Source organism: Onthophagus taurus, chromosome 2 (genome assembly GCF_036711975.1).
Source record: "Onthophagus taurus isolate NC chromosome 2, IU_Otau_3.0, whole genome shotgun sequence".
NCBI classification, from domain to species: domain Eukaryota; kingdom Metazoa; phylum Arthropoda; class Insecta; order Coleoptera; family Scarabaeidae; genus Onthophagus; species Onthophagus taurus.
In genome coordinates, this window is record NC_091967.1 from 27,537,829 (window position 1) to 27,560,519 (window position 22,691).

The following is a 22,691-nucleotide window of genomic DNA, read 5'->3' on the forward strand; positions in this document are numbered from 1 at the left end:
AAGAAATATTTTGATCAATTTTATATTTTGCGTAATTTGAAGTGAAAAATAGCAAATATTCAAACGAAATAATTTCGCGGCTTTTCTGTAACGTAGGAACCGCTCTGCCTAAAACAAGTTAAATTGTCCGTTAGATAGCGCTTGCGGTGTGACAGTGTCAAAATAAAACCATGGATGTAATAGAGTGTCTCTATTACATCCATGAACAAAACATAATAAACATAACCTATAAACACTCTATCTCTTTTCAATACAACCTAAATGACGTTCATCTCTTTCTCGCATTTGAGAGGGGAGCAGGGGACCCAAAGCTGATACGTACGTCATCAACGCGGGAATTATAAAAGCGCAAATGGGTATATAAATTTTCAACAATTTTTTTAACAATGATTTTGTTCGAAAATATAAAAAAACTAACTATATTTTTATATAAACTTTCAGAAAATATAATAAAAAAAAAGTCGTGTATGACCCCATTGTCAGGGGCGGCGCTACCTGGGGGTGCAAGGGGTGCACAGCAGCCGGGCGCCGCCTAAAAGGGGGCACCGGCGCCTTTTTAATAAGTTGTCCACCGTTAAGAAGCTATACCGAAATATTTAACTAGAAGGCTAAAGAAAGTTGGGGGGATTACTCTCCCACAAGCACATTTATTGTTAATTTAATTTGTACTTTTTTAAATTTTCTGTTTTATATGCCTAAACTTTTTGCACGTTCATTGAACGTGTTTATGGCGTTCAATCCCGTCTCGACGTCAGCTCTGTGAACCTGGAACCCCACTTTATGATATTCTAATTTTATTAATACCATTCGGTAGAGAATCGGTTGTACCCGTTTGTACCACTTTCGATTTCGTTTATACCTCAACTGGTTCCAAAATACAGCGATTTTTTTATTTTTAAGAATACCGCTGAAAGTGAGTATCTCCGTTATTAATAGAGAAATCGCAAAATGGTCGATGGAATTCGATAGAGAATCGTTTGTACCCGTTTGTACCCGTTTGTACCACTTTTGTTTTCGTTTGTACCTCAACCGATTCCAAAATACAGCGATTTTTTTTATTCTTCAGAATATCGCTGAAGTCTGTATCTCCGTTATTAATACAGATATCGCAAAACGGCCGATGGAATTCAATAGAGAATCGTTTGTACCGCTTTCGATTTCATTTATGTCCCAACAGTTTCCAAAATACAGCTTTTTCTTTTAATATTAGGGGAAGCCCCGGGTCTCGGTCTCGGTGGTTCCCATACTTTTTAAGTACATTAGACTAAATTGACGTTTGGGTCGTAACCGTTCTCAACTCCAGCCGGTATGGTCTGGTATGCACCGTTTAATGTTTTGATGATTTTTATCGACTAGACTTATCCACCCAAACACTGTTTGTACACAAGACTTGTCCTACATTAAGTACGTCAAGGATTGAGGAAATTGAGACAACCGCAAGTTTTGAGAACAAATATTAATTTTTATATGAGGAAGAAAACTGGGATGGAAAAAATTTGTCAAAATCTAATACGTGGAATGATAATCCATCAAAGCGAAACCACATGTGTAACGTTAATCATTCAAAAAACGAAGTAAAAAGAAAACCATCAAAACGTACAAAATATTTAACTTCTTGTCCAGATATACAAAGCATCAACACAAAGCAGATGATCCTTTAGACAATTAAACCTAAATCTACGAATGTCACTTAATTAAAAACAAGAAAATAAAGAAATACAGTTCATTTCAAAATAAATAGCATACAGAACACAACATTTGGTCCTTCGAGCGAAGATTATCGAAAATTAAGTGATATCAACATTGTGGTTAGGTTACATCAGCCAACAAGTTTCGACGCGTCGCTCTTGGTTGGTGACGTCATTACGCTGAATGGGAAGGCAACAAACGCTAATATTAAACAACGGCAATACAGGTTCGCGTCCTTTATATTTGGTCCATCCTTTTAATCCCTTTCACGAGTACAAATCGATGCGATGGAACAATTCATATATATACTATCTCCTATATCGCTGACTAAGGCAGCAAAAGAGTGTAAACACTAGAGTGCAGATATATATATATATCTGTCTCTGTCGTGCCCCCGTCTACTCAAGAGACATGGGTGAACACGTGGTGAGTACGCTTTTATCTTATTGGACGGTGAATTAAAAATTAATAGCAGCTGATGACCTTGATGTTTATAAATCACCAAATAAATGTTTGACATAAACATAACCTAAAATCTAAATATTTAGTTATGTATATTATAGGTTTCATGTGTATAATAACATAATTATTAACATATTTCAGGACTAAGCAATTTAAAATGTAATTATTATTTGTTAAGAAAGTGAAGAAAATTTGTTAAAAATAAAATAAAAAAGAGTAGGGGAGATATTTTTGGGGCCTAAAAATTGGTTGAGCAGGTAAAAGGAAAGATCTCAGTGTAATAAAAAAGAATTCAAAGCCCTCCTTTTCTTGAAACATTTTTCTTAAAAATTTAATTAATAATTACATCGATATGATGAAAATTTTATGATAGAATATTATGTACATTAAATAGTAAGTACCCTAAGTACATATTTTATATCTTTAATTAATGTAACAACTTCATTAAAGGGCGTATGCTCACAAATTATGTTAAAAATTAATAACTATATTTTGGTACACATTTTTAATAATTACTATGTATAAATGTATTAATTTAATTTTAAAGAATATAATGTTTAATGAACAACCTACATAAAGTTGATATTTAAAGCAATATTCAACGTCAATTTATAATTAAAGTCAATTATCTACAATAATTACATTTCAAAGCTGCATAAAATACGCGCGAAACACTTCAAACTCTTTAAAATTTACGATTCGTGCAAGCGCCTTCGCGACATGGGGGCACGACAAAGACAAAACATATATCATTCCGTCTGCCTTTGATGGAAACGCTCGCCACTCATTGCTTAGATAGGGAGTCAGCGATATAGGAGATAGTATATATATGGAACAATTAGTAAAGAAGCGCGCCGTAATAGAATCACAAGTTACACGATTCGGTTCGTTCGTAGACGAAGTACAATTGGGTAATAAAAACATCGCGGAATTAAAAACACGATTAAAACGATTAGAAAAATTATGGGACGAATTTGATAACATACAAACGGAAATCGAAGAAAACGAAAAAGGTGACGAACAAAGTCAATCAACGGAACGCGAAACGTTTGAAAATAAATATTTTGAGGTTATTTCTCGCGCTGAAGGAATTACCGAATTAAATAAATCAGTCAACAAGACAACAATCCTCGATACTTATTCACAATTTTCGGCTAATGTACCATCTTGGAATCTTCCTCAATTTAAAGGATCATACGAAGAATGGTTGAGATTTTTCGAATTGTACAAATCGCTCGTACATGACAATGCAAGGTTAAATAAAATTCAGAAATTTTATTATTTACAATCTTGCTTGAAAGATGACGCTTTACGAATTATAAATTCACTCGAAATATCAGAAGCAAATTATGACGTAGCTATTGAGCTATTACGCGAAAGATATGAAAATAAAAAGGTAATCAAAAAACGGAATCACGTAAAAAACATTTTTGAGCTACAACCACTGACCCGAGAGTCGCACGTTAATTTAAGAAAACTTATCGACAATTTTCTAAAAGATTTTCGTTCTTTACAAACATTAGGTGAGCCAGTACAACATTGGGATAAACTTTTAATACATATTGTATCAATAAAATTAGATAAGCAAACACAACGAGAATGGGAAACTCATTCAAAAAACATTATCACGCCGAAATTGGATCAATTTTTAAAAGTTTTAAAAGAAAAATGCCAACTTCTTGAATCATTAGACGGTAAACTTGCAAATAAATTCAATGAACGTACAAATGAAAAGGTATCAATGTATATTACTTCAAATAACGAAAAAACAGCCTTTTTGTCTTGCACTTTTTGCAAAAACAATGATCATTTTACATTCAAATGCGAAAAATTATTAAAATTACCTATTAACGAACGTTAAGGTACGTTTTCCTCCATGGTCGCCGGTCGCCGACGACTGCGACTGAGTAGCGACGACTGATTCGCCGACGAATTTTTTATTAGGTACGTTTTCCTCCATGGTCGTCAGTCGTCGACGTTTAGTTCGCAAGTAACCGGCGAGACGATAGCAACAAACTGCCCAGCAACAAACTTTTTCCTTTATATTTCCACCTACTTCTAGGGCCCATATCTTTGTTATTTAGAAACATAGCGAAAAACTAAGCACACGGTTGGAAAGCTTGGTCTTTTCTCTATCTTAAACCGAGTTTTCGTCCGCCGATATGTTGATAATAAGAGCAAGAAAAAATAAGAAACGTCGCGCTGCATTCAATTTACCTTAAAATTACCAAACTTCACGGCCTTGTGCAGCCGTTACCAGACAAAAATTTAATAAATGGTTTACATATTCGGAAAGAGCTGACCTTGGACTATCTTATTCCGAGTTTTCGTCCGTCCATATCTGTCAGCGTCTGTAAAAAAAACGCTCCTGAAAAAGAGTCTACAGTTGGCAACAAACTTTACCTTTGTATTTCCATCTACTTTTCGGACGGATATCTTTGTTACTTATAACGCTAGCGAAAAACTAAGCACACGGTTGGAAAGCTTGGTCTTTTCTCTATCCTAAACCGAGTTTTCGTCCGCCGATATGTTGATAATGAGAGCGCGAAAAAAATTAGGAAAGTCGCGCTGCATTCAATGTACCTCAAAATTACCAAACTTCACGGCCTTGTGCAGCCGTTACCAGATGGAAATTTAATAAATGGTTTACATATTCGTAAATAGCTGACCTTGGACTATCTTATTCCGAGTTTTCGTCCGTCAATATCTGTCAGCGTCTGTCAAAAAAACGCCCCTGAAAAGGAGCCTACAGTTGGCAACAAACTTTACTTTTGTATTTCCATCTATGTACTTTTCGGACGGATATCTTTGTTATTTATAACGCTAGCGAAAAACTAAGCACACGGTTGGAAAGCTTGGTCATTTCTCTATCTTAAACCGCTATTTTCCTCCGCCGATATGTCGATAATGAGAGCAAAAAAAAATAAGAAACGTCGCGCTGCCACGAATTTTTGCCGCGGCTAAACCACGCTTAGGTGAATAACTCTCTTATATGACGTGGAGAAAACTCTAGAACTATATTCATCTTATGGGAAATTTTCTGCTCTTTTCAACGGTATATAACACATCTCAATCACACGTTTGCACAATCGTTTTTCAGCCCAGCAACAAACTTTCCCCTTGTATTTCCGTCTACTTTTCGGTCCAATATTTTCGTTATCTAGAAAAATAGCGAAAAATTTGCAGCCCTTATTAGAAGGAAATTCAACAAATGGTTTACATATTCGAAAAGAGCTAACCTTGGCCTGTCTTATTTCGAATTTTCATTTACAGACGCCGTCAATATCTGCCAGCGTCTGTAAAAAAAACGCACCTGAAAGACAACCTACAGGTAGCAGAACGCAATCATTTCTTAACCTAACTTTCTTATATGATGAAGGAAAAATTGGAACAAAGTTTTACCTGAGAGAGAATCCTAACTTCATTTCATGTTGACAGATAATTTTTCATTCACTATTAATTTATTTAAAACCGTTTAAAAACATATAAGTACGAAGGGTTTCACGGCCGGTGTTAATAAAACTAACACTAGCACTATCACTACAACTAACACTAGACCTAGAACTAGAAACTTTCGGGTTGAGCCGTGCGTTTTTTGAAAAAATTTTTGACGTTTCGGGTGCCATGTTGCAACCTTCTTCAGAAAACAAGTTGGAAGCGAACCCGAAAGTTTCTAGTTCTAGGTCTAGTGTTAGTTCTAGTGATAGTGCTAGTGTTAGTTCTAGTTTTAGTTTTACGTTTAGAAACATGTGAAACTGTTCAAAAAGGAAAGATTATTTCATGTTACACCTATTTTATCAGAATCTGGAAGAATTTGAGTGATTTTAGACTCGAATTGTTGAATTGTGTTTTGATGGTTTTGAATCTGGTAACGTTACCAACTTTGCATTTTAACTCAGTTCATCAATTTGAAAAACGCGTATGCAAACGCGTAAGCGAAGTGCGTCGGACACCGTTGGAAAGAGCAGAAAATTTGGTAATTTTGAGGTAAATTGAATGCAGCGCGACGTTTCTTATTTTTTCTTGCTCTTATTATCAACATATCGGCGGACGAAAACTCGGTTTAGGATAGAGAAACGACCAAGCTTTCCAACCGTGTGCTTAGTTTTTCGCTATCTTTCTAGATAACCAAAATATTGGCCCGAAAAGTAGACGGAAATACTAGGGAAAAGTTTGTTGCTGGGCTGATAAACGATTGTGCAAACGTGTGATTGAGATGTGTTATATACCGTTGAAAAGAGCAGAAAATTTCCCATAAGATGAATATAGTTCTAGAGTTTTCTCCCCGTCATATAAAAGAGTTATTGACCCAAGCGTGGTTTAGCCGCGGCAAAAATTCGTGGCAGCGCGACGTTTCTTATTTTTTCTTGCTCTCATTATCAACATATCGGCGGACGAAAACTCGGTTTAAGATAGAGAAACGACCAAGCTTTCCAACCGTGTGCTTAGTTTTCCGCTAGCATTATAAATAACAAAGATATCCGTCCGAAAAGTACATAGATGGAAATACAAAAGTAATGTTTGTTGCCAACTGTAGGCTCCTTTTCAGGACCGTTTTTTTTACAGACGCCGACGAATATTGACGGACGAAAACTCGGAATAAGATAGTCCAAGGTCAGCTCTTTCCGAATATGTAAACCATTTATTGAATTTCCATCTGGTAACGCCTGCACAAGGCCATAAAGTTTGGTAATTTTAAGGTAAATTGAATGCAGCGCGACGTTTTTTATTTTTTCTTGCTCTTATTATCAACATATCGGCGGACGAAAACTCGGTTTAAGAAAGAGAAAAGACCAAGCTTTCCAACCGTGTGCTTAGTTTTTCGCTATCTTTCTAAATAACAAAGATATGGGCCCTAGAACTAGGTGGAAATATAAAGGAAAAAGTTTGTTGCTGGGCGGTTTGTTGCTATCGTCTCGCCGGTTCGCAAGTATACAGTATATATTGTGTATTTTTTTAGACTCGAGACAAAACGTATAAAGATGAACAAAGTACGACAAAGAAATTTGATTTTAATGTTATTAAATTATCAAGAAGAAGAGGAAAATTTACTTCTTTCTTTAGTTTAGGAAAGTGAAGAAAAAAAAATATACATGTTTCAGCGGAAAAAATTGGAAGGATTTTAATCAATATTGGTAAATCAGTATTTAAAAGATAATGAAACCAGATTTAAAGAGTTTTTTCGAATCACACGCCATCAATTTAATTATATATTGGAACTCATCCAAGATGATCTTGTAACAAAACCCTACAACCGTGTGAAGGACCCAATAACACCAGGAGAAAAATTGGCAATAACGTTAAGGTAAGCAAATTTCCTTTATTTTTACTATATTGTAAGTAAAAATTTCTGTATGTGTACATTGGATCCTATGGGAAAGAGGGTGATGCAGGAATTTTGTCAAAATCTGAGATTGGACAACAAATTTACGGTGAAAAATTCAATTTCCCTCCACCTGCATTACTTCCCCGTTCAAAAAATGTAATTTTACCGCATGTTATTGTTGGAGATGATGCGTTTAAACTTGACAAATATGTCATGAAACCTTACCAAAAAAGCAAGTTTTAGAGGACAAAAAGAAAGCAGTTTTTAATTACAGACTGTCTCGAGCTAGAAGAGTAACAGAAAACGCTTTTGGTATACTTTGCCATGTATTTCGAATTTTTTTTTCTCCTATTAATGTAAAATCTAGCACTGCTGATCTAATTATTCTTGCTTGCTGTTGTATACATAATATGTTGCGTAACGAATGTACACTTAACAATCCTAGACGAATGAATTTAGAGGAAAACCTTTTTCCACTTCCTACTGAAAATATGATTCCTCTCAAAGGAACAGGAGGATTTGCTTGCGCCTAAGGTTTTCAAGTACGTAGCAGATTTGCAGATTATTTTGCAAGCGAAGGTGCCGTAATCTGGCAAGAAAGCAAAGTTTAACATTAGCCTATTATCTTGTACTATTCGTTAATTAACTAACAAATAAAATTAATTGCAGTTCTTAAAAACATACCACTTTTATTTAAATCTTCCGCAATTCTTTTCCCAACAGATTCTTTTTCCATCTGAAATTTATATTTTTCGTTTTTCGGATCATAAATCTGCGGATAATTCGAAATTAAAAGAACAAGTTGTTCATCATCGGTACTAGAAAAATCTTCCATACTTTTAACGTGTTGGTGAACTGAGTTAAACATACCTACTGTTTTATAAAGTCTACCTAAATTCGCAAGCGACCAATTCGCTTGTATGCTCCCAAAGCAGACAGGCTACTAGTCGCCAGGCGAAGGGCGCCTAAGTCGTCGTGAGGAAAACATACAGATCTAAAATACGTTGCATGTGTACATACTTGCGAAATAGTCGCCGCTACTTAGTCGCAGTCGTCTACGATCGGCGACCATGGAGGAAAACGTACCTTAAAATCCGGTCGTACTCCTAATAAATGCAACAGCAAAAGTTGTCAAATTTGTCTGAAACACCATTATACTATTTTACATGACAAAAATTTTCATTTACGTCAAAGACAAGCTACTAATATTAAAGCACACGTTAGTCGAAGCGAAATATCAAAAATTGATCACGATACCAAACAAAGTCGTTGGAGCGACGACGAACAAGAAAACGATGAGAAACCGCCAATCACTATGACATCACAAAGTTATATTCCTAAAACAAGACAAATAATTTTGCCAACTGCTATTATTAATGTTTACAATAAGCACGGAGAATTCGTTAAATGTCGTGCGTTGCTGGATTCGGGCAGTCAATCAAATTTTTGCACCAAATTTCTGTTCGATAAATTTCAGTTAACGGGAAAAGATATAGCTGCACCTGTTTCCGGTATTAGCCAAAGCATTTGCAACATAACTTGTAAAACAGAGACAATTATGAAATCAGCATTATTGTTATTAAGAAAACTAGCAAAAAATTCAAATTTACGGCAGGAGTATAATAATTTCTTAAAAGAATATGAGGATTTAGGCCACATGACTCTTACTTCTTTCGATAAGTGTGATTATGACATTGTGATTTATTTGCCTCACCATGCTGTGATAAAACAAACGAGTAGCACTACTAAAGTAAGAGTGGTATTTGATGCTTCAGCGAAGACGACATCAGGCTTAAGTTTGAATGACGTTTTAAAGGTTGGCCCAAAAATCCAGAGTGATTTGTTCGATATAGTTGTTCGAATGAGAATGCACCCGATAGTGATAACCGCAGACGCAGAAAAGATGTACAGAATGATCCTTATTCATAAAACACAAAGAGATTTTCAAAGAATATTATGGCGATACGACCCTAATGATGAAATAAAGCCGTATCGTTTGAACACAGTTACTTACGGCACATCTAGTACATCATTTTTAGCAACACGTGTTTTACATCAGGTTGTCTTGAATTGTAGAAATTCTAACGCAGTAGCTTCTAACATCATATTACGAGATTTTTACATGGATGATTTGATAACTGGTTCTGATGATTGGCAAGAAGCATTGAAAATTAAAGATGAACTTGCTAGTATATTGGCGAAATCGGGCTTGAAATTAAGAAAATGGCAATCGAACGATAGCAGGGTTCTACACAATGAGAACAACCAGCTAGACAAATTTCAGATTAACGACGGAACTGAGACGAGAGCGTTGGGAATTGTTTGGCATCCACGAGAAGACACTTTACATTACAGTACCGATTTTGAAATTAAAAATGACAAAATTACCAAACGGGTTATATTATCACAGGTGGCGCGAATATTCGATCCTTTGGGTCTCATTAATCCATGTATTATGAAAGCTAAGCTAATTTTACAAGAATTTATGCAATTACAAAGCGATTGGGATGATGAAATTCCGGACTGTTTAAAACAAAAATGATCAAATTTTATTAAAAGCATCAAAATGATAAGCAAAATAGCAATACCAAGACCGGTTACTGTAGCAAAGGTAGTGTCAATTACATTACATGGATTTTCCGATGCTTCGCAGGTCGCTTACGGTGCATGCATTTACGTTTGTTCGAGCAATGATAATGGCGAAAAATCATCTCATTTGATTTGTTCAAAATCCCGAGTCGCACCTATTAAACAAATATCGATAGCTCGATTGGAATTATGCGGAGCATTTTTGCTTGCTCAATTGATGACAAAAATTAAATCAATAATGTTAACAAATGAAAAAATACAAATAAAAAATGTTTATTATTGGACAGATTCAAGCATTGTTCTTTCGTGGCTGAATTCCGAATCGCATAAATGGAAAATTTTTGTGGCTAATCGCGTCGCGGAGATACAAAGATTGACAGAGCGCGAAATGTGGAAACATGTTCCAACAGCTGATAATCCAGCAGACTTTGTTTCACGCGGTCTTAATCCCGACGAATTGCGAAATAAAGAATGTTGGTGGAAAGGTCCCGAATGGATAACATTAGAAGAAACGCATTGGCCCCAGAACCACACGGTAACGATAGACGACGTACCTGAAGCTCGAAAGCAAAATATTAATTTTTCATATTTGATAGTGAATGACTTCGATATATGTACCCGCTATTCAACATTTTTAAAATTACTACATGTTATGGCATACCTACTTCGTTTTGTAAACAACATAAGATCAGAAACTAAATTAAGCGGTTTACTTTCTTTGGAAGAACTAAATAATGCTACAATAAAACTATGCAAACTTGTGCAAAACCAATCTTTTATACAAGAAATATCTCTTTTGCAACAAGGAAAAATGGTTCATAAACAAAGTAAATTAGTATGCTTAAATCCATTTTTAGATAACAATAACTTAATTCGTATAGGAGCACGTTTAAGGCACTCCGAATTATCTTACAATGAGAAGTTTCCAATAGTTTTACCTGCAAAACATCATTTTGTCAAATTAATTGTTAAGTATTATCATCATAAATACTTACACGCTGGTCCACAATTCGTTTTATCCCGTATTAGAAGTAAATTTTGGCCACTGGATGGTAGAAATACCGTACGTAGATATTTGAGAAATTGTACAACTTGCTTCAGAGTCAAACCGTTAAATGTTGATCAATTGATGGGCGATTTACCAGATTTCAGAGTAACACGTACACGACCATTTGCAGCAAACGGTTTAGATTATGCAGGTCCATATTTAATAAAAGATAGTAAGAGTAGAAGTCGTGTGGAACTTAAGGCTTATTTATGTATATTTGTCTGCTTGGCTACAAAAGCTGTACATTTGGAACTGGTAACACAACTGACCTCAGAAGCTTTCATGAACGCCTTTAAACGTTTTGTATCGCGCAGAGGACTTTGCAGGACTGTTTATTCAGATAATGGAACCAATTTCGTTGGCGCTAATAATGATTTAAAGAACTTATATAACCTTATTAAAGAGACAGCTAAGGATGAAAATTATTATTCATACTTTGTTGACAATCAGATAACATGGCACTTTATCCCACCAAGGTCTCCGCATTTCGGTGGTCTTTGGGAATCGGCAGTAAAATCTTTTAAATTCCATATTAAGAGAGTTTTAGGTGAAACTAAATTAAATTTTGAACAATTTTATACGTTGCTTACTCAAATTGAAGCAATCCTAAATTCCCGTCCAATATTACCTTTATCCTCTGATCCCACGGACCTAGAACCGCTTACACCTGGACATTTTTTAATTGGACAACCACTACAAGCAATACCTCAAGAGAACGTTGTCGACGTACCAACCAACCGTTTAAACAATTTTAAACAACAGCAACAATTGTTGCAAAGATTTTGGCGTGTTTGGAATCATGAATACCTACACACCTTACAACAACGTTCAAAATGGACGCGCAATAATCATGACGTCCAGATTGGAACCATGGTTTTGTTGAAAGAGCAAAACATACCTCCACTACAATGGCATTTAGGCCGTGTAGAAGAACTATATCCCAGCCAGGACCATATAGTGCGTGTAGTGTTAGTACGGACAAGAAGCGGCATATAGTGCCGTTGCAAACGTTTGTCCGTTACCGATAGATGAAGATTAACTCAGTTCAGGGAATATATTTTACAAATATTATATATTCCTATTTTTCTACAAATTTGTATTTGTTTTCATTTATGTATGTTAGTTTTAAATATTGATATTTCAAGGCTGGCGGCATGTTCTGTCTGGTGTTTTTGTTTTTTTTGACTTAGAGTAATATTTGGTTATTTTTAAGTTGTAAGTTGGCAGCTAAATAAAAATGGACACTTCCTGTCGAATGAGAAAGGGTGTTAGGTGCGTTTTAGTTATCCTTTAGACAATTAAACCTAAATCTACGAATGTCACTAAATTAAAAACAAGAAAATAAAGAAATACAGTTCATTTCAAAATAAATAGCATACAGAACACAACAACAGCAATCAAATTGATTGTCACCTCAATATCAGTGATTGCTCAAAAATTGCTAATTGACGAACCATCATACCAAATTAGTCAGCAGTAATGACTGCAATAACTACATTGTTCATAATGTTCCCATTGTTGACATAAATACCGAACTTTTCTACCAGCAGGGTATACAGGCTCTTGAAAGTGCCACCAATGAAAAGATATCTGATTCGCACTATAAAAGCTGCGTTCAATGTAGATGTAACAACGTAACCTTGCATGTCACGGGCGGCAATCATCTCTTCATTGACATTGAATGCTTACAGTTGGTACGGCTTGCAGAAAATGTGGGTTATACTAACTGGCCAGGGGTATTCTGCATTTCAGATATTCCTTGTACATTAATGTTTGGCGAGTTAACTTATCATCTAATTTCTGTAACAGAATATGTTATCTCGTACATTCACCGAATAAATGGGAAATAAAAGAAAATTACAACAGAAAAGAAAACTCGCATTATTAGTTTACGTAAAAAGATATAAAATGTTATAATAAAAATAAAAGTTTCAAAAACAAATGAAAAGTCTAAATAAATAAAAAAGAAAATAAAATAAGCCAAAAAAAAATAAATAAAGAAAAATGGAACTAGAACTACTACACACTTTCAGCGGTATTCTCAAAAATCAAAAAATCTCTGTATTTTGGAACCGGTTGAGGTACAAACGAAATCGAAAGTGGTACGAAAGCATAAAAACGATTCTCTTTCGGACTCCATAGACCGTTCTGTGATATCTGCATTAATAACGGAGATACACCCTTTCAGCGGTATTCTGAAAAATCGCTGTATTTTGGAACCGGTTGAGGTACAAACGGGAACAAACGATTCTTTTTCGAACTCCATAGACCATTTTGTGATAACTCATTAATAACGGAGATACACACTTTCAGCGGTATTCTTAAAAATAAACAAATCGCTGTATTTTGGAACCGTATGAGGTACAAACGAAATCGAAAGTGGTACAAACGATTCTCTACCGAATGGTATTAATAAAATTAGAATGTCATAAATATATATAAGTAATACTTATAGCTAATAAGTATTTATTAATGAAGGTATTCTAAAGATGAGTTACCATTTGTAGGTAGACGTAAAAAAAAGTTATCTGGTGCACAAAATAGGAAATAAAACTTGAGAAAGACGAAAACGTGAAGAAACATACCTGCTCTATAAAGAAATTTATTCGGGTTGGTGAGTTGCATATAGAAAATAAATTGTATAAAATAGAATTTTAGTTACAATGATTATTTTTTGAAACCATTTGCAATTGTAACCCATTGTTCGATAGGTCCATCTTCGGTAGCCGATAGAAAATATGGTGGTAGAAGGTAATCAAGAAACACCTAATGTTAGTGTAACCATTGTTGGACAAAGTTCAGAACCGTCCTCATCAATTAATATGAATATAACAGAAGAAACACCGCTAATAATTATTAATTAATAGTGACGTTATGGATCATCCCGCGTTATGGCCTAAGTTAATAACGGATAAAATAAGAATGTGTTTGGTAGATCATGGACCACAGCAAGTAAAAAGTTTCGCTTTTCCTAAAGACAATAAAAATAGGTCATTTTCGAATGCATATTTTTCCAAAACGCTACAAAACAATGAAATTGCTCATAAGAATTGGTTAATATACTCGCAGTCAAATAATTCTGTGTATTGTTTTTACTGTAAGCTTTTTTGGGTTATTGGTAGTGTTTTCATTATAGGCTTCAATGATTGGCAGCATTTGTCAAAAAGCGTAGAACGACATGAAAAAAGTACGGGACATATATCAAATGTTAAAAAATGTCTTGTTTTGACAACCTCTGTTATGAAAGGAAGGATTATTGATCATTTAACCCAAGAAGAATTTCAACGGGAGAAGAGGAGAATGATAGAAAGAATTATATGTTTTATACGTTTTCTTGCACGTCAATGTTTAGCATTAAGAGGAAAATCTAAAAAAATATTTAAGCCTGATAACGGTAATTTTTTGAAATTAGTTGAATGTGTAGCTAACTTTGACAGCGTTTTGAAGCAACACCTTTGTAATATTGAAAGGGCTAATAATCGCATGCCATACTACCTTGGCCACCAAATTCAAAACGAAATACTGCAGTTATTGGGCGAAAAGATCAAAAAAAACTATTATTAATCATATAAAACAATCAAAATATTACTTAATTATTTTAGATTGCACCCCCGATATCTCGCACGACGAACACATTTCAGTAGTAGTTAGATTGCTCATTTAAATTCAATTACAAATCGTGCTGAGGTAAAGGAACACTTTTTAGGTTTTTCCTGTTATTAATACCACTGGCGAAGGCTTAACCACATTTGTAATAGATTTATTATCATTGCTGAATGTGAACCTAGATAACATACGAGGACAAGGTTATGATAACGGTGCGAATATGAAGGGAAAACATATAGGATTACAGAAACGCATTTTAGATATTAACCCACGCGCTCTTTATATTCCTTGCGCGTCGCACAGCCTCAACCTTGTAATAAATGATGCTGCTAAAAGTTCTCTGGAAATAACAAATTTTTTTTCAATAGTACAAGAAGTATACAGGATGTATCTGAATGACTGCAACAAACTTCAAGGGGCGATTCTTTAGTGAATTTTAAGGGTGCTTTGATATATGAACCATGGGCGACTTCGGCTCCCCTAAGGAGCTACACCCCTCCAAAAATGGCGGAAAATTTTGGTTTAATTTTTTATTCTCAAAAACCATTAACGCTAGGAAAATGAAATTTGGGGAATATGTTTAAGTGATAATAGGGCACGTTTTGACCCTATTTGTACTTTCAACCTACCCTTCTAAACTACTAAACGTAACCACCCCCTTTACATTTTTGCTAACATTTTTTTTATGCAGATGATAAATACATTAGAAAAAATTTACATAGGTAGATGAAAGTATCCTAAAACTTTATTGTCTCTAAAATTTTTCCAAAAACGACTAATTTTTGAGAAAAAAAAATAATAAAGCAAACACTGCCCGTTAAACAACGGGGTTGTCGATCAAAACTTGAAATAAATTTTATTGAAAAAATCTTAGTAGGCTTTGCAATCTTTGTCAGAAATATTTTTGACGTTTAAATGTCAGTGTTTTTCTTACTATTATTATTGTATTTCAAATTAATTTTTAAATAAAGTTCTATCGCATTTACACTCGTTCACTCGACGTTTCAAAATTTTAAATAAAACAATAATACAGTAAAACCTCGATATAACGGACTAATACGGGGGAGGGGGTGTCCGTTATATAGAAAAACAGTCCCGAACACGTTTTTTCTATTATAACTTGTTATAAGGCAAATATGAAACTTTAATATTTACCACAATTGAGGGTTATTCCAAGACCAGGAAGAGGTATATAATGTCAATTGTTTGCTATCAAATATAAAATGAATGAACATATGTCTTATATATCTTTTTATTTATATACCTATTCATATTATTTAAACGAAAAACTTTACTTGTGATATATGTATAATCTGGTTGTAAAATGTTATTATGCACTGGATGTCGAAGCGCTTATGGCATTACCAAAAAGCTTTGGCAATGCTTTTTTTAAAAAACAATAAAGTTTTGTTTGCACTTTTGAAGTTTGTTGTTCTTTTATGATTAACTCCCTAAAACTACGGAAATGTGCATGATACAATTGCAATTTCTTATTTGATGAATCATCTATAAATGTTATTAAATCGTCGAGATGCGATCTGATGGTTGACAATTTTATCTTTATAATGTTTCATATCCTCGCTTTCAAGCTCGTTATCCCTATTATTAAAAATTCCATGTCTTTTGCGAAAACGCCAGAGCCATCCATCACTTGCTTTGAATGAAATTATGTTCATATGATTAGCTAATTTAATTGCAGCAGATTTAAGTTCAACTGCAAAAACGTTGTACCATATACCACTTCAATAACGCTTCTTCAAGTGAAGTTTCACGTGCCAATTTCATTCCTTTTCCGGGATTCATTTTCGCATCTACATCACACATTAAACTAAATTTGTTTAGTTTGTTTCTTTTTTTTAATGTCCGAAACCGTTTGTTTTCGAATCCCATATTGCTCGCATATTCGCGAAACGGACACTCCAGACTCCAACTGTTTTATTGTTTCAAGTTTTTGATTTATTATTAAATTAATTCGCTTTCGATTGTTCATATTTTAAACATGAACTTTTATAACGACTTTTTAACACTTTTTACTTTAAACTGCTTGAATGAAAAATTTTAACGCCCACATGACCGTTGCGTTCGAATAGACAACTCTGGGAATACCCGGAGTTTTATTCTTAATACAGTACATCGCATAGAGAAACTCGGGTTATACCCCGAATGTCGGGTTCGATCGATTATTGACGTTCATCGGTTTATATTTAAATATGTACAGGTGTCCCAATTTCGATGTCCGCATAGGCTATCTCCGAAACTAAAAGAGATGGATAAAAAGTAGCTTACATGTTATGATCTCGTTTTTCGAGAAAATACTAATGCCGAAAACTCCGAATAGCTATCGTCTTTTGTTATCGCCCTATCGGCAAAAACTGAAAATTTTGCGAAAACGACAATCGCGAATATCTCACTTATTATTAGGGCCCGGAACTTTTGTAACGGTACGATACGATTTACCCCCTCCACTTGTTCTCCTAGAAAATGATCGGTTGTTATTGACGACCGACGATCGGTTTTTTATTGCGCATCAATGTCAACATTGTCAACTGTCAGTACGATTTCACTGTTGTCCAAATGTGCAGTATTCGCCGCTTTTCATTTTCATTTCGTCAAATTTGCTATTTATCTTTCTTTGGTTACCTTTAATTGGAAGTTGGAGTTCCGTTTGAGTTCGTATTATTGTTTTTTTTTTTTAAGAATTGTTTTTAGTTTCCCTTTGTGGTAAAATTGTTGTTCGTATTTGAGAATTGTTCAACAAATTGCCGAAAACAATATACCTTTAACTCTTAAGGAAAAATATGGTTCAATAGCTCAGTATTTTATTTATGCTCCATTTACAAGTTGTGATGTTGAAAGATTATTTTCTAGGTACAAACTCATTTTAACGTCAACTAGAACGTCATTTACAGAAGAAAATTTAGGGATGGTTGTTTCAATATGCGTTAACAGCAATTTTTTTATATCCGTATCCGATTTGTGATTGATATTACAAATCGGATCATGTTTTTTTGAATTAAAGTTATAAAATATATATTTTTTTAATATTTTTAAATCGTACTGACAGTTGACACTGACGTGTAATAAACCGATTGTCGGTCGTCAACAACAACCGATGAGGTGAGTTGACTTGACGCCACCGATTTGTTTTCTAGGAGAACAAGTGGTGGGGGTAAATCGTATCGTTCCGTTACAAAAGTTCCGTGCCCTACTTATTATCAAAGATTTAGTATTATAAATAAAACATTATATTGGCAACTTTTTACGAAGAATTCAGTGGCGTAGGTACAATTTTTTTCCCATCTTTTATTTTCCAGATTTTAGACGTAACTTCATTTTTTTAAATGGAAACCATAGTTGGCTATGACCTAAAATAATTTGTTATTTTCTTCTGATAACAAATATATATAGTTTATGGGGTATATTTCTTATAGTTATTGAATAATTAGGAAAAATTCATTTTGTTCTATATAAAACTAATGTATGTATTTAAAAGTTAATGTTGCTATGGTGATAACCATACATACTATGATAGTCTAGAATATCTTTTTCTAGTTCGGGTGTTCGGACTGATCTTCCGTTACCGCTGTTAGTAAATTTCGGCTTAAACGTCCCATTTTCCCTTAAACGGGTTTCAATCCTTAAAAATGTTTTTCGATTGAATTCTAATTTCTCCCGATAACGGTCAGCGGCTGCTACGGCATGACATTCCCCTAATGTCAAAATCATGTCAGTTTGTTCACTAAATATGTAACTCTTCATTTTGAATACTTAAAATTAATAAAAACTTAACTAACAAAAAACTATCGTTTGTGTTTAAACGACATAAGCAAGTTGACAGCTCAATTTGTTTTTTTTAATTGCCATGGCCAACCTTGACTTTTTCGAAGATTTTTGTTTTTTAGTGTTACCATTGAAATCGAAGCTTAATATTTTCGCGTATAACTCGAAAACGGTCAATGTTATCAAAATTTTCAAAGAGTGATAAAAGTTTCTAAAATAAATTTTCTATTAAAAAGTACAAAAATAAATATAAGGTTACGAGCGAACAAAAAAGTTCTGAGCAAACAAATTTTAGGGACACCTGTATAGCATGGTTGCCGCCGCCCGATCAAAGTCAAAATTGGTTCAATGATTTTGCTTAATATTTGTTTACACTGTACCAAATTTCAACGTTCTACCATAAATGGTATTGAAAATATTTAAAAAAGTGTGTTAAAATTTCTGAACTTTGATGGCCCATATCATGGCCATTTGAAGACTTTCATAATAATTTTTTTTCACGAATCGTCATCATTTTTGCTCTAGTATATGAGGTTAATTTTATGCCCCAAGTCACCGGAACACCGTGTATACGGGGGATCGCAACTCTTTTGTTTTCGAGCTATGAGCGATCAAAGTTGTGTCAACAATTTACATTTTATTTTTTATTTCGGCTCTATTGTTCTTTTTTGTCTCTTCAGTTTTTTCCTTAAAGATAATAGTTTTCGCGTAAAAAAATAAAATATGCTACACAGCAAAGTACTATTATTTAAAAAAAAAAAGTTTTTTTATAGAAGTTGTGCATTTACTAGTATCTAGTACTGGCAAAATAACATAAGTTAATTGTGTTTTTCATAACAAAAATCATAAATAACGTGAATGTCTGAACAAAATTCCGTTGTTTTTAAGAATAATAAACAATATTAAAAAATTGATACTCTTGCTTAATAACAGTCAAAAATTATTAATAATCATCAACAATTATGAGGATTCAACGTAAATGAATCTCAGAGCCAACTTTTAGAACAATTATTATTTTAGCTAAACATGGCGGCACATAGCGGTGCATGATTTTATTTTTTATAAAAAGTTCTTATAAAAAATTCAAAGGGGTTGTGAATTTCATCCCCTTAGAGGGCGCTAGGGAAGGGCTCAACTTTGATCGCTCATAGCTCGAAAACAAAAGAGTTGCGACCCTATATTTATACAAAAAACTTATGTTATTTTGGAAAGTACTACCTTCTAGCGTTGCCTGAGAAATTTAACAAGACATGTCATACGATAGTTTTACGCGTCGCCGTAAAATATCTCCACATTTAGATGGCGCTACCCAAGTTGAAGTAGCTTCCTAAATTGAAATTTTATTCTTCTGTTGTTAGTGTTCTCGGCAGTTCTAAGTGTAATTTTTATCGTATGCATTAGTGCCCTCAAGAAAATGCCGCTTAAAAATATGTGTTATTATATTAATTGTGGAAAACACAGGTTAAAAGACAATGGAATAAATTATTTCAAATTTCCTATAAAAGAAAAACAACGAGCAATCGAATGGCAAAAACGATGCGGAAATATTGAAATTGCTTTGATCGACGTCGAAGAGTTAAAAGAAACAAAACTTTGTGAAAGACATTTTTTAAAAAGTGATATACTCCTTGTGTCTTGGTCATGTCTTATGTAAACACATTGATGTAATTTACAACTTTTGGTTACAAGCTTCTTTGAGGATTTTTTTGTGTGGAATTGATATATAGGGTATGACAAAAGTATGGAATATAGCTAATTTATCTTTATTTATTTTTTGAGTTAAGATTTTCTTTTCGTAAATTACTATCAGATTTTTTCTTTTAAAACATAAACTTAATAAGCGTTTTTCTTCTGTTTGTGCAGACCTTTGCTGTTCCAACTAGCCCAGTCCGAACACATTCGCTTGTTAAAACGTATGGTACAAAAGTATTGTGAACGTATGGTGAAAAGACAATTTGCTGACAATTTGCACAACATCAAATTCTGATTCGGAGGCATTATCAACTCTCACAGTCAACTATACTCCAGACGAAAAGCAACACCAGAGTACTTCTACTTCTTCTAACATGAGTGTAGTAAGTGATCGAATTATGAATATGCCTACAAAAAAGGAAAGATCGCAATGTCTCTTTTCTACAAATCACCCAGCACGTACAGTTTTATCTTAAATAAATTAAAGTTTGTTCTGCCAGCGGTCAGAACTATACAGTCTTGGTTGAAAGTTTTAAATTTAAAAACAGGGATCAAAACTACACTGACAAAGAAATTAGCTTCAAAAGTTAAAAGTATGACAGATTACGAAAAACATTGCGTGGTAATATTTGATGAAATTTGGTTAAAAACACAGCTGGAATATAATAAATTACAGGATCTAATTGAAGGATTTCAAGATCTGGCCAACTATGGCAAAGAGTCCAAACTAGCCAACACGGCTCTTGTATTTTATCTGCGGGGTTTGCTCCATAATTACAAAATACCATTAGGATATTATACATCCGCTGGACCTGTAAAAAGTTCTACGCTGCATCTAATCATAAAAGATGTTATCAGAGAATTAAGGAAAATGAACTTAAATCCTCTGATGTTCCAATAACAGAAAAGCGATATATCCCACATTAAACCAACAACATTTGAGAAAATGCGAGTCAAATATGCAACACAACTATTCTCGCACACAGTTGCAGCAGCAGTTGCTACAGCCAGAGGAACGATGCAATTAAAAAGTAATACAGCGATAGATACTGCCGATTTTATTGAAAGTGTAAATAATATATTTGATACTCTAAACAGTAAATGATAATAATCCCAACAAAAGAGCATTATCGATTTACAATGATAGACCAGAAAATATTTTATTACAGGGATTAATTTTTTTTAAACACATTGATGTTTACGAGATAGCAAATAATACAGAAACAAAAAGAAACAACATTTACTGTTTGGAGGGGTTTCAATGGACCATACGTTCTATTTTATTATTATGGTCGGAACTGAAATTAATGAAAATTAAATATCTGTTAACAAATTTTCTAAATCAAATTTTTTTTCTGTGGTCAGAAGCAGAGGCGGTTATAATCCGACGCCTACAGTTCGCCAATTTCGAATTGCGATGCAGCATAACAGCAACGTTAGATTGGGAATGGAGGTGGATACTAGTAATTGTATTGCTGATGAGGCCAGTGTACTGATATTGTGTACTGATGGATGCAGAAAAAGAAAACCAAGTAGCAGAAGAACAGAAAGTTGCCAGGTGTGTCTTGACTCTTCCTCAGAAAGATGTAAATGTCGACGACATCAACGAAGTAATTCCATCTAGCAGTGGCCAAAAAAAAATTACATTGGTAAGTTGTACGACAGCGTATGTTGCAGGTTATGTATTCCACAAAATTTTTGACAAAACAACGTGCGAACAATGTCGATCTGATTTAATAAAAGATTCAAATGATGCGTTTGAAGAAAATGAATTTTTTATTTTGAATAAAGATTATTGCTGTTCCACTGATACACAATTCTTAAGAAGACCTACTGAGAGCTTTATTAACACCACCACATACATTTTAAATAGATTTAATGCTCTTTACGAACAGCACAAATTAAGTGAAAATGTTGTACAAAATATAGAAAAGGATTTAATGGACGACTTGCCATGCTTATATGCCGAAGGAAATTGTATAGACCATAGAAAACAAATGGTAAAACTAATTATAAAAATGAAAATTTTTAGAAATCTGAAATGGGAATCTGATGATAGAAAGAAAATTCCCATAGCATGTGGAAAACCACATAGGAAAGTACGAATTTTAGGGAATTAACTACTGCCGCAAAAATCAGTGGACTTATTTTCTCCAAGTATTTTTAATAAAGTGTTTAACAATTAATTTCAATGATTTTTAAACTTTTTTAGTAATTAAAATAATAAAATAAATCAATTTTATATAATATTACAACTTTTCGTATTTTTAACTACTTTATGTGATTTTTAAAATCTTTAAAATTCCCTATTTTTTCAACTTATTAGTATGATTTTCAATTTTTAAATATTTTTTGAGAAATGTAAAATTCTCTCAGCTCGGATGTGGTTCGGTATATTATAACGGTGGCGCCACTTTACAGAGTGAATGCGGTGGGACTAGTTCAGTAGTAGGGAGAGGGGAACACGATTGCAGCTGCGACACTTATTTTCCCTGTCTT

At 33.9% G+C, this 22,691-nt stretch overlaps 3 protein-coding genes across 7 annotated transcripts; all 3 read left to right on the forward strand.

The window, feature by feature from the left end:
* Positions 1-1,903: 1,903 nt before the first annotated feature.
* LOC139429090 (uncharacterized) lies at positions 1,904-22,445 on the forward strand. Of its 5 annotated transcripts, none has more exons than XM_071194588.1 (4): positions 1,904-4,095; positions 7,112-7,456; positions 20,364-22,169; positions 22,225-22,445. In XM_071194588.1, exon 1 carries the CDS (start codon positions 2,981-2,983, stop codon positions 4,010-4,012), a length of 1,032 nt encoding a protein of 343 aa, XP_071050689.1. In that variant the 5' UTR covers positions 1,904-2,980; the 3' UTR covers positions 4,013-4,095; positions 7,112-7,456; positions 20,364-22,169; positions 22,225-22,445. The 5 variants fall into 5 exon arrangements, with proteins under 5 accessions (XP_071050689.1, XP_071050690.1, XP_071050692.1 ...); XM_071194589.1 differs by having other exon boundaries at positions 20,364-21,223; positions 21,558-22,445; XM_071194591.1 differs by having other exon boundaries at positions 1,904-3,674; positions 3,732-4,095; positions 20,364-22,445.
* On the forward strand, positions 8,793-10,019 carry LOC139432685 (uncharacterized). Its single transcript, XM_071201447.1, has one exon. It carries the CDS (start codon positions 8,793-8,795, stop codon positions 10,017-10,019), a length of 1,227 nt encoding a protein of 408 aa, XP_071057548.1.
* LOC139432686 (uncharacterized) lies at positions 10,044-12,110 on the forward strand. Its single transcript, XM_071201448.1, has one exon. It carries the CDS (start codon positions 10,044-10,046, stop codon positions 12,108-12,110), a length of 2,067 nt encoding a protein of 688 aa, XP_071057549.1.
* Positions 22,446-22,691: the final 246 nt, after the last annotated feature.